The following is a 15,618-nucleotide window of genomic DNA, read 5'->3' as shown; positions in this document are numbered from 1 at the left end:
TGGCAAGTTATTCTAGAGTTATGTCTTGGGTCTTGTTGACAGCTAAAATGGGGAAATACTCCAGACAGGTTCTTGTTTAGCACAAAGCAGTGGGCAGTAATTCCCATGATTTCATTGATTTTTTTTTTTAAATACCCAAACATGAGGGTTTACAAAATAATAACTCTACATTTTTATGTATTTTTAATGTAGAGTGTGGGAAGCTTAAGCTAATTGGAAAAGTTGAAGATTTGAAGGGTAGTTAATTCAGCAGTAAATATCCTTATTGACTTCATTTATCATGTTTGATCTGGTAGTAAAAGAACCATGCAGATGGTCCTTTAATGTTCCTTTCAGTACTAAGATTTTGTGAAACATCTTTTAAAGAGGAGTAGGTGGTGTAGGAAAAAAATAAATGTGCTATTTTGGCTTCTAGGGAGGGGAGGGGAAGCAATTATTTTTAGAATATGTTCTAGTTACACCCAGTTTTAGAAGAAACAGGAGAATGTATTTTAATGTCAGCGAATCCTTCAGGGGGATGAAGTCTGTGGAAACACATCTTTCAAATCCTAGTCACTGTGATCACAGAGAGCACACACATAATTCACGTGTGTGTGTGTGTGTGCATGCAAGGGCATCTGCACACGCACACACATGCACGTGTATATTATCACAGAAGCGGTGGGGGGTGATAGAAGGGTAAACCTATTAGAGTTTCCTGAACAAAACATGGCTAGACTTTAGTCCACTGTTTATGTGACAGTGTTGCCAAACTTAGCATTCCTTATGCTGGGGGAGCTACAGAGGGCACATAGTTGAAATATAGGAAAAGATGAAAGAAAGGATGAAGTCAATTAGAACAAAATGCTGAATCGCACTATTAACGTAATAGCAAGGGATTAATTGCGCAAGCTAGCTGTAACATCTTCCTCCAGATGAAAGGCAAATGGGCATTCTGCTCTAGCAGAAAATCGTGGTGTTGTACGTACACTCGTCTTGATTTTTTTAAGAAATAATTTCCGGATCAGAGTTTCTGGCAATGTTAACTGTGATACAGAACACACCTGTGATGCAGGATGAACTTGTTGGAGTCCCAGTGGAAATTTTTGCCATGGATGCTGCTTTCACTTGGGCTCTGTGTATCATAGCATTTTCTTTGGGATTGCACGAGTGATTTAAGTCTTTCAAGCATTATTCACACCCCACTCCATGTATAGCATGCAAGCAGTTGGGTGCTCAAGGGATTTTCTTAAATAAAAATTGTCTTTCATTCAGACATTAGGTATTCAAACAAATGTTGATTCTGGATATGAAAACATACTTTCTGTTAGCCCCAGCAGTTCCTTCCAGTATATTAAAAACAGTAGCATAGTCGTATTGAGTGTGGACTTGACACACCAGTGTATATACGAATTTGATGAAATATGTATCTATCATAACATCAGCTTTCTTTTACTTAAGTGGGAAAGAAAGGGAATACATCCATCTGCAAACTGCTTTGTGAATAGGGTTGTTGGTTCTGTTTTTATGCATTGTTTGGAGGTTAAACAGACAAAACTTCTGACAGCTGGATGTTTTCTTTCCCTTTCATTTCCTTGTGACAGTCTCTTTGGCTGATCTTTGGCTGATACTCATGCTCCTTCATCTCACCCTTGGGGCTCCTGCCATTCTTGTGTAGGTTCTGATAACCATTCATTCATTCTTGCCAATTGACTGCATCTGAACTGAAGCATGGGTTCCTGCTTAATTATAATCTTAGCATTTATTTGCATCCTAAGCTCTTCCTTTGTCAATTACAGGGAACACATTTCTCATGTCACGGAAGGGGTAAGGTGGTAAAGAGATAATTTGGACACCCAGGCATTTTTAAAGGTATTTCTTCATTTGCCCACTCAACAGATATTTATTAAACTATCTTTTTACCTGGCCTGGCATAGGTGTTGAGGGTCTAGCAGTGAGCAAGAGAGGTCTCTGCTTCCGGTCATGGAGCTTCTGGGTCTGGGAAGGATCGAGATGGCCAGCTAAGCCCCTCACACATAGCATCTGATTTCATCCTCACAGTACTCATTTAAGAAACTAATTTATACACAATTTGAGTAAATTTGTAAGATCCAGTCTTTGAAGGCGGTCCTCATGCTGGACTCTCTGCAGCTTTTCTTCTCTTCGAAACTACCACGTCCCCCCACCCCCCACACACACATTCTTAACCCCTCCCCGTGGTTCCCCAGCCTTTCTTCTCCCTTCCCCCTTCCCCAGTTGATTCCCAAGTAAGTTAGTTTCTCCCAGATTCCGATTTTGTACTTTTTGTCTACTTCCTTTTTACCAGTATGCTGATCTTCATCTGTGTCCTTGGCTCAGGCTCTTGCCCTGTTTCCAGCTTTTCACTGGTGATTTGTTTGAACTTGTGTTACCACCTCTGGCCTCTGGAGCCGAGCGTTTGCTGATAAATGCCAGATTACTGAATTATCTCCCCTTTTCCAGGAGGATGCTGGTTGAAGCAGCAGAGTTGTGACTCTGTGGGTTTCTAAGAACCAAAAAAGTGCCCCAGCCCCCGGTCTGCCAGGGGGACCCTCAGAATCGGCCCAGGCCCCATCTCCTCTTGTCCTCCTTCCCCCTCCCTCAGCTTCAACCATAGATTACCATGGAAGTGTTTGGCCTTATTTTAGCCAGCATCCAGTTTATTTTCCTAACTCCACTCACATGTTTCTGGGGTCACAGAACCCATGCTTCTGTCACTGACCCAGAATTTCACAAAGACCTGTGTCTTGGATGATGCCTATTTGTCAAGAGAAGTCTTGGTCTGTTGTTGATTTTCTGGGTGTGGGGGCCTCAGTAGGTGGCAGGTGATAATAGGCTTTGGATGAGGAGAATCACATTGAAATCCAAACTCCAACCAGGTAAATGTAGGCAAGTTACCCCCCTTCTGCCCCCCCCCCCCGACATGAAGGTTAATAATACGGTTATGGGGATTAGCTGAGACTCTCTCAGTACGGTGCTTCGCACCCTGCCTGACCTGGAAGAGGTGCTCCTTGAGTATCAGCTGTGGCTGTGAATGTGTGTCACACACACATTTGTTGTGAATCCGTGGCTGTTGGACAATGAAGTCAGATCAGAGTTCGTAAGCTTCTAGCTTTGATGAGTAAGACAGGGCAACCGGTTGGCTCCTGCCTGCTTTGAAAAGAGGACACAATTCTTCAAGTCACTTCTCTTATCTGGCTGCAAAAAGAAACTATTTATTGGAGACTTTGGGGTTAAAAACATTGCTCAGATCCAAGTAGTCGGCATTACCAGCCTGTCTATTTATGGTATTTCTCACATGGCAGGTCAGGCATTCCATACAAAGACTAAATTTTCCACAAGCTGGGGTATTTATTATTGAATGCAGTTGGTTTTCTTTTTCTCATTTTTGTTCTGATTAGATGTGTTTGCCATCCCTTGTTTCCTGTCTCTGGTCTGCAGATGGGCTAATAGACGACAGTTTTATGCCAGTGACCTCAGTGATTAAATGCTCTTCAGGTGGTAGAAAAGTATTAACGATTTTCTTGTCTCGTCTTTGAAGCACATCCTGACTCCGAGGGCTGTGTCAAGGGAATGAGGTTAAGAAAGTCTTTGATATGAGTTCCTGTACAATCCAACGCTAACTTTGTTTTCTTCTCCAGGACCTACAAATAGAACGAGAGAGGAGTTCATATAATATATCTGGTGGCTGCACAGCCCTCATTGTGGTTTGCCTCTTGGGGAAGCTGTATGTGGCGAATGCTGGCGATAGCAGGTGAGCACATTCTCTGTCTGGTTCTTCCTGGTCTCGAATGCCTTCCATAATTTTTATCTGTTTTAAAATAGTGATAGGAAATAAAATAACGCTGCTTGAGATTAGATATTGAGAAAGATGATCCTTCTCCATGTAAATAAAATGCATCTAAGATGAATCATCTGGCTGGTATTAAGAGGTAAAGGCTGTCTCGTACCTGCCCAGAGTAGCAGGTCATGTATAGACCTGTGATTGATCTGTATACCTGGGATTAATACCCGTGGCTAATCTAAGCTGGTAGGATACAAATGTTTTTTGACTTCAGAACCTGATCTGCAGTAAAATCTTAGCAGAGGCATAAAACAGGAGAGGGGAAGGAGGAGAGGGCTTTAAATGAAGGAAGTGTTTGGAAGGGACTGGGGAGGACTCTGTAGCTGCTTCTACTTCTGCCCAGTGACATTGCTCCATCCCCTCCCAGAATCCCATGAGTTTCTCCCTTTGTGCACAAGCCCTTAAAGGCTCTAGTCTCTTTTCTGGGCTCAGCTGAAAGGAATTTTGGCCAAGAGATTTTGGTTAACCCCTAATCTATCCAGCATTATCAGGAATAAGATACATTTGGGTTTTATTTTAAATTACTAATGTGTCCTCACTTAACGCGCAGGGAATTTTAAACTTCTAGATTTTGTGAAAAGTGTTCTAATACGTATTACATACGTGTCTGTCCCCTTTGGTAACAACATAGGTTGGCTTTCTGCTAAAGACCGGCTCTTTGTTTTGAAAGCAAAATACTAGACTCTGTGCAACACGTCCTTAGAGGATGGGTGGTTTCCCTATGCAGCCTACAGTCTTAGGAGGCCCTCGTCCCTCAGTCCCCTGTCTCTGGGTCACGTGCCTCTTTGAGCATCCCTGCTTGCCCTTGGCCCTGCTCCAGGTCTGTCCCCACTGCCTCCCCTTCCCTGCAAACCTCAGGTCATGGCCGAGGACTGACTCCTGGCGGAAGACCAACTCCAGTAGGCAGCAGGGGAGAAATTTAGCTTTGACTTCCATTTGCAAAGCAGGACAGCCTGAGGGAGTCTTCATTCCCTAGAGGGAATCATCCTTTCCTGGTCTTCCCACTGAAGATTCCAGAGAGTAAGGAGAGTGAACTGCCAAGGCAGCAGTATTTGGAGTTTGACAATTGATGGCTTTTGAAGGTCTGTTTTATTTTAATGTGTATGTGGATTTCCATTAAACTCTATAAGCTATCTCCATTTCAGCATGATGTTTTGCTGGGTAAATGGAAGTGTCTGTAAGATACCATGTTTATCCCGTGGCTTCTATTCCTCAATGTCTTGTCAGAGTCCCAGCAGGAGACAGACACCTACTCAGGTGGGTCAACTGAATGAAGCAGTAAAAGGAACCCCGCACAGGGGTCAGGCTGGGGGTGGGGCACTGGGGCTCAGAAAGACTTTTACACCTGAGGCCTGCAAGACCCAGAGAGGACTTGCTCCAGCAGAGCCCAGGAGAGTGGGGTCACATGTGAGGGCCCCTGGGCAGGAGCTACAGGAGAAAAAGGAAGAAATACTTTGACTTCTTTCTCTTCCATCCCCCACCTCCACCCTCGCCTCTTGCCAGGGCTGCCCTGTGGATGATCTCAGGTGGGAGCCAGGTGACAGGGAGCCCACGGAGTACTGGTCACGGAGGTCAGCCAGCTAGGGCATGCACACAGACCAGGGCGGCATATCTGGGGTGGGGGGGGCAGCTGCAAGCAGCACCCCTGCTGTCTCCCCTTCCCTTCTCCCTGCCAGGGTTTGAGCTTCTTGCACATAGGACTCTTCCATCTCCAGGGGCCTTTTAAGACTCACACTGAGGAGCCGGCCTTTGGGCCTGTTTTTCTGTTCCGGATCTTGCATTAGTTTGGAGACAGATGAGCAGGTAAGGAGGTGATGCCCTTCTCTTCTGAGTGACACTGAATCAGCAATTCAGCCGTTGCACTCATATCCACCCTTGGCTTTATGTCTAGTTCCATGCCCTTTGCAATGAGTTTGCTTTTCGAGCCCTTCCATGACTAGGGAGGTGACAGAGTGTCTTTCTCCCTGGGAACAGGCCCGCTCCTCATCTCAGGAAGCACCTCTCACCAGATGATCCCCAGACTGAGAAGAGAACCCAAACTTCTGGGCCTGGAGTATCTTCATGTTGGATTATCCTCTTCATAGATACAGCTGCTCCCTGGGGCCTTCTCATTTTTGAATCTAGTTTTCTTCAAAGCTCCTAGCTCTTTAACAGAGCCACTTACCCAGCCAAGCCTTCTGTCCTCCTTCCCGGAAGCTCCAGTGCCCTGTCCAGGATCTGCCAGTCTCCAGGACTCATCTTCTGGACTCTTGTCCCCACCCTTCCCCCACCCCACCCCTTGTGTTTAAAGTGCCAATTTCTAGATCAGATCTTGAACTCCACATCTGTAAAAACAGTGGTGGTGGACTAAATAATCCCTAAAGTTTCTGGCATTCCATGTATATTACCCCATGAGGAATGACACTTTTGGAAGATAAAGTGATGCCATACTTATTGGTTTTCAGTAATTTTTCTTCTTCTTAGAGTCAGTTTTTGAAATCTCAGTATAACACAGGTTCCCATGTTTCTAAATGTTCGTAAAAGTATATTTTACAGGTTCCCAATAGTTTGAAAAGCCTGATAGGTACTTTTATCCTCATTAAAGCTATAAAGCATGCATGTGTGCGCGCACACACACACACACACACACACACACAAATTATCCTACGATAAAATAGCATCTTTAAAAACCTAATAAGCTAAATTACATGTGCAGTGTTCAGGCTCCAGTATCTAGGTATGAATTTGGGGTTTTATGGCTGATCGGTTGGATTTGCTGTTCATGTATGGGTCATATGTCATAGAAATCTAAGAGCAGTATGAATTGTTATTTGTGTTCACCATCTGGAGGATAACCTATAGGACATATATTCATTAGGGTGCTATTTTTAGCTCTTGTATGAACAACAGATATTCACTATCTTCTTCTGTAAGATCATTGCCTAGTTTATGTGCCAATAATATAGGTATTTGAATTTACAAAAATAGTCAGTTATTCCCCACAATCAACAACTGAGTGAACTTTGATCAGATTTACGTAAATGTGGGTCCGTCATTACTTCTGAGCAAGTAGTCATGAATCCAAGGGCTGAATTTAAACAGATGATTAGAGTTGACAGAGGTCTGTAGCAATAGGGCCCTGATTAATTGCTATTTTTTCTTCTTTATTGCCAGACATTGGCTGTTGTATATTTACTTTAAATCTTGACAGGGTTTTTTTTGTTTTTTTTTTAATGTTTTATTTATTTTTGAGACAGAGAGAGACAGAGCATGAACGGGGGAGGGTCAGAGAGAGAGGGAGACACAGAATCCAAAGCAGGCTCCAGGCTCTGAGCTGTCAGCACAGAGCCCGACGCGGGGCTCGAACTCACGGACTGTGAGATCATGACCTGAGCCGAAGCTGGACGCTTAACTGACTGAGCCACCCAGGCACCCCAAACTTGACAGTTTTGAGAGTGAAAACAAATCTTTGTCATAGGTTCACTACCCCATTGTTATTCACACTCAGGGAAGGAGAAGCATTGCACTGGTTTGATTCAGAAGCTACTGGTGGTCAGGAACTATTTTCTGAGCCACTTAGCAAACTGTGAACCATTTGATTCCCCATCAGGCACATGTATGTTGGCGGTTTTTTTCAGGAGGGGCTGCCTCCTGTTGTTGGTGGCTTAGTGGTTTTTGAGTCACTGACTCCCCTCGGTGTAGTATGATGCACCTCGGTCTACAGTGATGCCAGGTGACTAGTGCAGAGTTTGGGACAGACTTGCCTTTCTTTCCTCAGCGACTGGTGCACAGACTGGAACAGATCTGCCCTTCTCTCCTCAGCCGAGGTAACTAGCTGTAGAGGGACACGCAAGAACTACTTGATGCGTGACAGTTGCTTTATTTTTCCTAGGCAAAGGCAGCCGACTAAACACCTAGGGGATCATAAGGGACTAGGAAAGAAGCAGATGGTGGGCGGGTTTCTTCTTCTAGCAAGAAAGAACTGGTCCTGTGCAAATGTCATGCAAAGCAATATGCAAGCTATCACCCATTGTGTTTGAGTCATTGGCTCCTTAGGGCTCGGAGGGATTCTTCAGTTAGAGAAGATGCTCTGACTTCATTTTAGAAGATGATTTCATTTTATTTCTATGGAGCTAAGGCACTAAGGAGGCAAAGCCGGTGCCACTTATTTGAAACAACGTCTGAAGGTTTGGCAGTCTCAGTAGCAACTGAGACTAGGTGAACTCTTTCAGATGAAAGAACATCGTTGAAGACTTGTTAACTTGATGATTCCACTCTTGCCAAATTTATAGTAACAGGACAAGAAGACATAAGTGCTAGGCACATGTTAAATACCGCAACACAATAAAGAATTATATCCAATTCTTTCAGTAATTTAGTGACAAGCAGGCATTGTTAATGTCAGATAGGTATACTGAGGCACAGCAAAGTGATTTCCCCCAGCTGCTAAGAAGCAGGGCTGCTCTCCAGCTCAAGGCTGGAAGTCAGAGTGCCATATATATATATATATGTGTGTGTGTGTTTGTGTGTGCGCGCTATATATATATGTATATACATATATATATACACATATACATATATATATATATACATACATATATATATATATATATATATATATATATATATATCTTAAGTAGCCCCCACACCCAGCATGGAGCCCAATGTGGGGCTTGAACTCATGACCCTGAGATCAAGATCTGAGCTGAGATAAGGGTTGGATGCTTAACTGACTCAGCCATCCAGGCGCCCCCAGTTTCATGTTCTTAGTGCCTGTACCTTGGGATTTCCCATCCGTGCTAAGACTTACAGGGTTTTTTTGTTTGTTTTTAGAGACATTTTCACGTCTCTAAAATCAAGAGTTTCTAATTAACTTTTTTTCTTTCCTACTTGTATGTAAAATGATGACATACATTATAATCAGTGGCATCTTTGATTTCACCTGAAATGGTTTATGGAGTGTAAACCATTGAGGGGATGGCTGCATTTAAAATCTATTTTAAATACATTGCAGTAGTGAAGCAGATAAGCTTTGAGTGGTCCAGTTCATTCATTCATGATACAAGGAATGCTATTTTCTCAAAATGAGGGCTGCCACCCACTTTTAAAGGTCTCAGAGTTCTGTGATAGCATTGTAAATTCTGTGTTTTCATTTTGATGATTATCTATTGAAAATAACAAGCATTTTCTGGATTGCCTGGCTGACTATGTTGTAAATAATAACTGCCCTGAATTCAGATCCCCATTTTGTCATGTTCAAGGTCCTCCTAAGGAAAGATCAGGAAGGTCAAATGTGTTCATGATGTAGCTCTATCTATAGGAGTGAAGAAGCATTCCACTAATTGTCCTTAAAATGAAGCCAGGAAGTCCAGCCAGGGTGGCTTTCTTTGCTATCTCTTTTCCTCATTTTTATTATTTTTTTTTTTAATTAAAAAAATTTTTTTTTCAACGTTTATTTATTTTTGGGACAGAGAGAGACAGAGCATGAACAGGGGAGGGGCAGAGAGAGAGGGAGACACAGAATCGGAAACAGGCTCCAGGCTCTGAGCCATTAGCCCAGAGCCTGACGCGGGGCTCGAACTCACGGACTGCGAGATCGTGACCTGGCTGAAGTCGGACGCTTAACCGACTGCGCCACCCAGGCGCCCCTCTTTCCCTCATTTTTAATTGTCCAGAATTATCCTCCATTTAACTTACAGTTTTCCATACTCATTCAGAATATGGAAAGGTGAATTCCTCTGGTAAGTCTGAATTTTCTTGAGGATAGGAGTTAGGTTTTAAACAAGACTGCAACATTTCTCAGTTCAAAACCAGTTATATTTCTTTGGTGTTTTGTCTCTCAGCCTTCTCCCCTTTGCTAGTGGTAAGACAGTGAAACATGATGTAACTTCCTCCAACCCAAGAGAATGTAAAGAACTATTCCCTCCTGTTGATGTTCATGGACATAAATGCCTGGTACACAACCTTCCTGAAACTGCTTACTCATAAGTGGTTCGTCTATCCATACCTGCCAGTGAGCTGCTTCTTTGATAATGGCCTTCCTTTGAGTCCAGAAGTATATTTGATCTTCTTCCATTGACTACATTAAGTTCACCACATCTCTCACTGTGTTTCACAGGTATCTGAAAAATAGTATGGAGAAAAGTGAAAATTAACTTCCATTCTCTACCGTGAAAGTTAAATTGCTATTTCTACCTTTTTCTGCATGGCTCCCTCTCTTTTCTGTATATATTTGCATAATCCCTTAGCTATACCCATAACCTGTAGAAGGGAATAGCAGAAAGAAAATATTACTATCAAATACTCACAAGTACATGCAAAGACATAGAGACTGTGATGGGTCATAACATTCTCTACTTTTCCTATCAAGCCACTCACTGTCTACACAGAGGGCATGTAAGAGACCCTTCTCTCTCTGGACTTCCTCCCCATCTCTTCCCCTTGGATATTTTTGAACCTGACCCTGACACCCCTTGCCCTGAATCAGTGGTTCTCAAAATGTGGTGCTCAAACCAGCAGTAGTATCTGGGACCTTGTTAGAAAAGTAAATTCTGGAGTTCTACCCCAGACCAACTAAATCAGAGACCCAGGGTATAGGGCTTTAGCAATCTATGTTTTAGCAAGCCCTCCGGGTTATTCTGAAATATAGAAGAACCCCTGCTCTGAAGTCTACCCCTGGCATCTAAGAGAGCCAGGAAGGAGCCACTGTGTACTTAGGGTTTAAAAACTACAGCTCTTCCTGGCCTGAGGCCAAAGTGCCCAACTCTGAAGGCTATCCAAGCATCCGGCCCTCCTGGCTGCATCCAGACACCACATGCTGGAGGGCTTCTGTGGTGATGTTCCCCCTTAGGCTCTCCGATGCTGCTGCTTGAGGTAGAGGGGCCCTGCCTGCACCTGTCAGCTGGCTGCAAATTCCTTTTTGCCAGTCTCCTACTCTGGAGCATAGGTCCTTCTCCTTGAAAAGTGTGAGTTAGAGTAAAGATTTCTCCTATGGTTTAGCTCCTTATCTCAGATTCCCACTGACTGCTGGATAGTTCTGAAGTCCCCCCCCCCCCCCAGAAGCCCCTATTTGTCTCTGAAATGGGTCAAGCATGCCCCTGTGTGGACTTCTGGTCTCTTATGGTTGGGCCCCTGGCAGAATGCACTTGTGGCTGTGGTTCCCCCATCCCACCCAAATCATGCTTTGAACAACTTTACTCCCATGGAAGGGCTGGGCCGGGAAGTCTCTTGGCATTTGTAGGAATGGAATATTTGCACATACAAATACTGGCATAAAATGGTTCATGATGGTAACTTTTATCTATCCCTAGCTGCTGAGATAGGATGAAACAGTGCATCAGTGTCACAAGGGAATTTTCCAATGCAGAATCCTAAAGTTTTCTCTTTGGGCCACAGTGGCCATCACCATGATTTTTAGGGTTTAGTCATCTAATTTGCTGATCGTGTGAAGTCAGGTAAGATGAGCTGGCAAGATACAGAAAGACCTTTAGTACCTGGCAAAGTGGGCTACAACTCACCAGGTGAAGTTTAACAACAGTGAAGGTAAAGTGTATTACCTGTTGAAAGGGGGGAAAAAGCTAGCAGGATATACGAGATGAAGCTTATCAGTGGCTCACATTTTTTTAAAATGTATTTAAGTGGACAGTAAATTCAATCTGGTCAGTGTGGTGTAGACACCAGAACTTAATGTAATCCCAGACTGAAGCATTTGAAGTATGAGGCAAATAATACATAATGTTTTTTTGTTGGCTTGTTTTGTCTCAGGCATTCTTTCTAGTTTCTAGGGCTTTACATGAGTAACCTGATTAATCCTCACACCAGCCCTTTTGGGGAAGAACTATTATTAATCTTATTTTACATGTGAAGTCTCTCTCTCTCTAGGTAACACAATTCAACATGTGCATGAATGAACAGGAATATTCCAGAGGCCAGAGTGGTGAAGAGGTTTAGAACCATGTTTGAAGGGATAGAAAAAAATGCAGACTAAGTAGAGTTTGTTAGTCACATGGAAAGATAATTTGTATTGATGTAAGAGATCTTTGGATATTCTTCAGGTACGAGGGAGCATGGAAAGGGTTGTTCTCCATGAGTCGGGGACAGAGGTGATAGCCACAGGAAGAAAGGGCAGTGGTTAGGAACATGAGCTCAAACTGCCCGAGTTGAATCCTGGCTCGGCCACTTGTAGTTGTATGCAAACTTGGGCCAATCTCACGTGTCCAGTGGCTCAGTTTTGCTACCTGTAAAGGAGATGATGGCAGCACCACTTTCCAGGGAGGGCTAGATGAGCAGACGTGAAGAAAGCATTCAGCACAGGGCCGGGTCCGCAGTAACTGCTCAGTAATGGTTAATTGCTTTATTGTCATTGTACTCGGTACAAACTCAGAGCTGAACACAGATGCAGGGAGCTGCTGTGGAAAATGCTGGGTTCTCTCCTAAGGAAAATATTTGTGCATCAGCTCTATGACCACCTAGCAAGAGTGTTGCACTAAGTAATTTGATTTCTCAGGGTCCCCATTAAGTGCTATGTTTCAATGACTTTAGGGGAATCTTTGAAACATTGTGATGTTTCCTTTTTCCTTCTTATAAGAAATTAATGATCTCATGATTTGTATTAGGACAGGTACAAAGGTTTCCTGCTGTGCAATGATACGTTAGGTAGGCTAAGTGTGGAAACAATAGACGCTCAAATTCACTAGTCTGGAGAAGCAGTGGCTTTGTGTCTTGCAGACATCTGAGGACCTGGCATGAAGGAGGCTCTGTCATCTTTAGCACTTGGCTTCCATGGTCTCTGGAGGTATGCCTCCATCTAGTCAGCTAGAAAGGGACAGGAGCCTGGGTGGGGGTGGGGAGCAGTCAAGGGAGGTGTTTATGGCCCTGGCTCAGAAGCAGCACCTATCGTGTCTGCATGCTTTCCACTGGCTAGAATTCAGGCGAATACCCATCCCGAGAAAACAAGGCTTCTGGGAAATGTATTTATTCTAAGTTGTTTTCCCTGGACCAAGGGAATTTAATATGATAAACATTTGGCAGTTTCAGCCACCCCTGGGCATTGAGAAGGGAATTCATGGTAGGTTCAATTAGTGATCGTGTCTTTGTTCGTTTCTGGTACATTTTTCCCCATTGAGCTGATGAAGCTACAACTTGGATATCATTGTTTTTTAAACCCAAACAGTGGTGATCTCTTTTGTTGCTTTAATTTTGTCACTGTTAGTTTTAGAAGAGATGCCATAAGTTCAGCTTAAATTGTCAGATAGCAGAGAACTAGCTGTTTCACCATGATCCACTTTGATCTTGGAAGCATATTTGAATAATGAAAAAGCCTGCAAGTAAACATCATACTGAATATATTTGTCTTTAGAAAGTTCATCACAGAAAGCAATACTTATTTCATGCTAAGGAAGAAAGATGGCATTAATCAGGTGTAGGGTATGACTATACTGATGTTTTAGAAATTTCTGTTCTTTTGAGGTTATTTTAAAATTCTTATCATTATGTTGCAGAGATTTTTTTTTAATTTTTTAAAAAAGTTTATTTATTTATTTTGAGAGAGAGAGAGAGAGAGAGAGAGAAAGCAGGGAAGGGGCAGAGAAAGAGGGAGAGCAAGAATCCCAAGCAGGCTCCACACTGTCAGTGCAGAGCCTGATGCAGGGCTCGAACTCCCAAACCATGAGATCATGACCTGAGCTGAAGTTGGAAGCTTAACCAACTGAGCCACCCAGGAGCCCAGGTTGTAGAGATTTTTAAATGGCATACCGGTTCAGATCAATAGTTCCACGAAAGAGGCCATTGTTATTTTAATATCACATAGATGAGCAAACCCCATCACAGAGCCTGTACCTTTGCCCGACATCATACTGTGCACTGTGCAGCTAGAATTCAAACTGAGGCCCGTGAGTCCCAAGTGCGCGTACTTAACCACTACCCGGTTCTGTGTCCTGACTCATCCTCCCCCACCCTGTAGCTACACACACACTTTAGCTGTGGGTGGGTCTCCCTTGGCCACTCTCTGAAAACCTTATTTTAGGTTTATATCTTATTTTTTTTATTTCATGTTATCTTTTTCGTTTGTTTTTAAATAATCCACATACGTCTTGGGTTGTTAAGACAAACAAATACTGAGTCAGACATCAGGGCCACCAGTCTGAGGTATGAAGCTGACTTGCATCAAAACCATGCCAGGTAATGACCTGAGAACAAACCATCCTCCTCCCTCAGGAGGAAGTGGGGCCAGCTGCTACTTTATACCTGTGATGCTCTGAAACCCTTTATGAGGTGTTCTGGAAAACCACTTCCCTTTGGGAAGGTGCCAGGAGGGTGAGTCAAAGGTACCATGGAGGGGTGGAGAGGGGAGAGGGGGGAGACACGAAACTGATCCCGGGTGGTTTTATTGGCTCCACCAGCCGAGGGGCAGGCTGCAGCAGGAGCGGTGGTATGGTGCTTGTGGTTGTAGCAGCAACGGTAGTGGTCATAGTAGCATTAGTGGGCACTGCGGTGGGGGCCAGTATTTAAAACAAACATAAAAGAGAGTCTGCTCCTGGGGCACAGGCGGCTCGGTTGAGCGTCCACCTCTTGCTTTTGGCTCAGGTCCTGATCTCACAGTCATGAGATCCGGCCCCACCTGGGGCTCTGCGTTGAATGTGAAGCCTGCTTGGGATTCTTTCTCTCCCTCTCCCTGCTCCTCCCCTGCTCTTTGTCTGTCTCTGTCTGTCTGTCTGTCTCTCTCTCTCTCTCAAAACAAATAAACTTTTTTTTTTCAACGTTTATTTATTTTTGGGACAGAGAGAGACAGCATGAACGGGGGAGGGGCAGAGAGAGAGGGAGACACAGAATCGGAAACAGGCTCCAGGTTCTGAGCCATCAGCCCAGAGCCTGACACGGGGCTCGAACTCACGGACGGCGAGATCGTGACCTGGCTGAAGTCAGACGCTTAACCGACTGCGCCACCCAGGCGCCCCAAATAAACATTTTTGAAACATGTTTTTTTTTTTATTTAAAAAAAAAATTTTTTTAACGTTTATATATTTTTGAGACAGAGAGAGACAGAGCATGAACGGGGGAGGGTCAGAGAGAGGGAGACACAGAATCTGAAACAGGCTCCAGGCTCTGAGCAATCAGCACAGAGCCCGACGCAGGGCTCGAACTCACGGACTGTGAGATCATGACCTGAGCCGAAGTCGGACGCTTAACCGACTGAGCCACCCAGGCGCCCCAAAACGTTTTTTTTAAAAAAGGGTTCACTCTTCACATAGAGGGCAGGATGTAATTCTAAGGGAAAGGTGGCACCTACCTCCCAGGCCCATAGGCAGTCACTGACCTGTGAGTTGCTAGTTCAGAATGAGAAAGGAGGTAAGCTTTGAAAAATGCTCAGCCTGAATATTCAGTGGTAGACAAAGTGCTAGGGTCAGTAATTCAGGGCCTCTGAGGGCCTGAAGGTCAGCACTGGACAGTGGGGAAACTACCAGGAGCCTAGGTATGGCTTCCTGCAAGGCTCAAATCTGGGGAGATCCTGTGGTACAGGTCCCCAGGGGATTGAGCCCCATCAGAACTGGTACAAGTGGCATCTGAAAAGTTTCTCTGGGCTTGAGGTTTGAGGCATCTTATCTGTCTATTGGCATCTGAGCCGAGAAGACAGCGGAGGAAAATGGATCAGGGCCTCAGGAGTGCGGGGAGCTGAGCCGGCCAGGTCGGTTTCTGGCTGGATATTACTTAGTGGTCACCAAATTTCAGAGCTGTGGAAGACATCTGTGAGATCCATTAACAGGATCTTTTTAACTCCACTTGTTTCCAAAGCAGGGAAC

General features: G+C 44.1%; 1 protein-coding gene across 3 annotated transcripts in view; it reads left to right on the top strand.

Moving 5' to 3' along the window:
* PPM1H (protein phosphatase, Mg2+/Mn2+ dependent 1H) overlaps positions 1-15,618 on the top strand; it is a 261,881-nt gene that overhangs the window by 133,423 nt on the left and 112,840 nt on the right. For all 3 annotated transcript variants that reach the window (XM_043564781.1, XM_043564780.1, XM_043564783.1), the window contains exon 4: positions 3,639-3,751. In XM_043564781.1, coding sequence (XP_043420716.1) covers positions 3,639-3,751 — 113 coding nt within the window. The remainder of the gene's footprint in view (positions 1-3,638; positions 3,752-15,618) is intronic.

Source organism: Prionailurus bengalensis, chromosome B4, assembly GCF_016509475.1.
Source record: "Prionailurus bengalensis isolate Pbe53 chromosome B4, Fcat_Pben_1.1_paternal_pri, whole genome shotgun sequence".
In the NCBI taxonomy this organism is placed as follows: Eukaryota; Metazoa; Chordata; class Mammalia; order Carnivora; family Felidae; genus Prionailurus; species Prionailurus bengalensis.
This window is presented reverse-complemented; position numbering and strand designations above follow the sequence as displayed.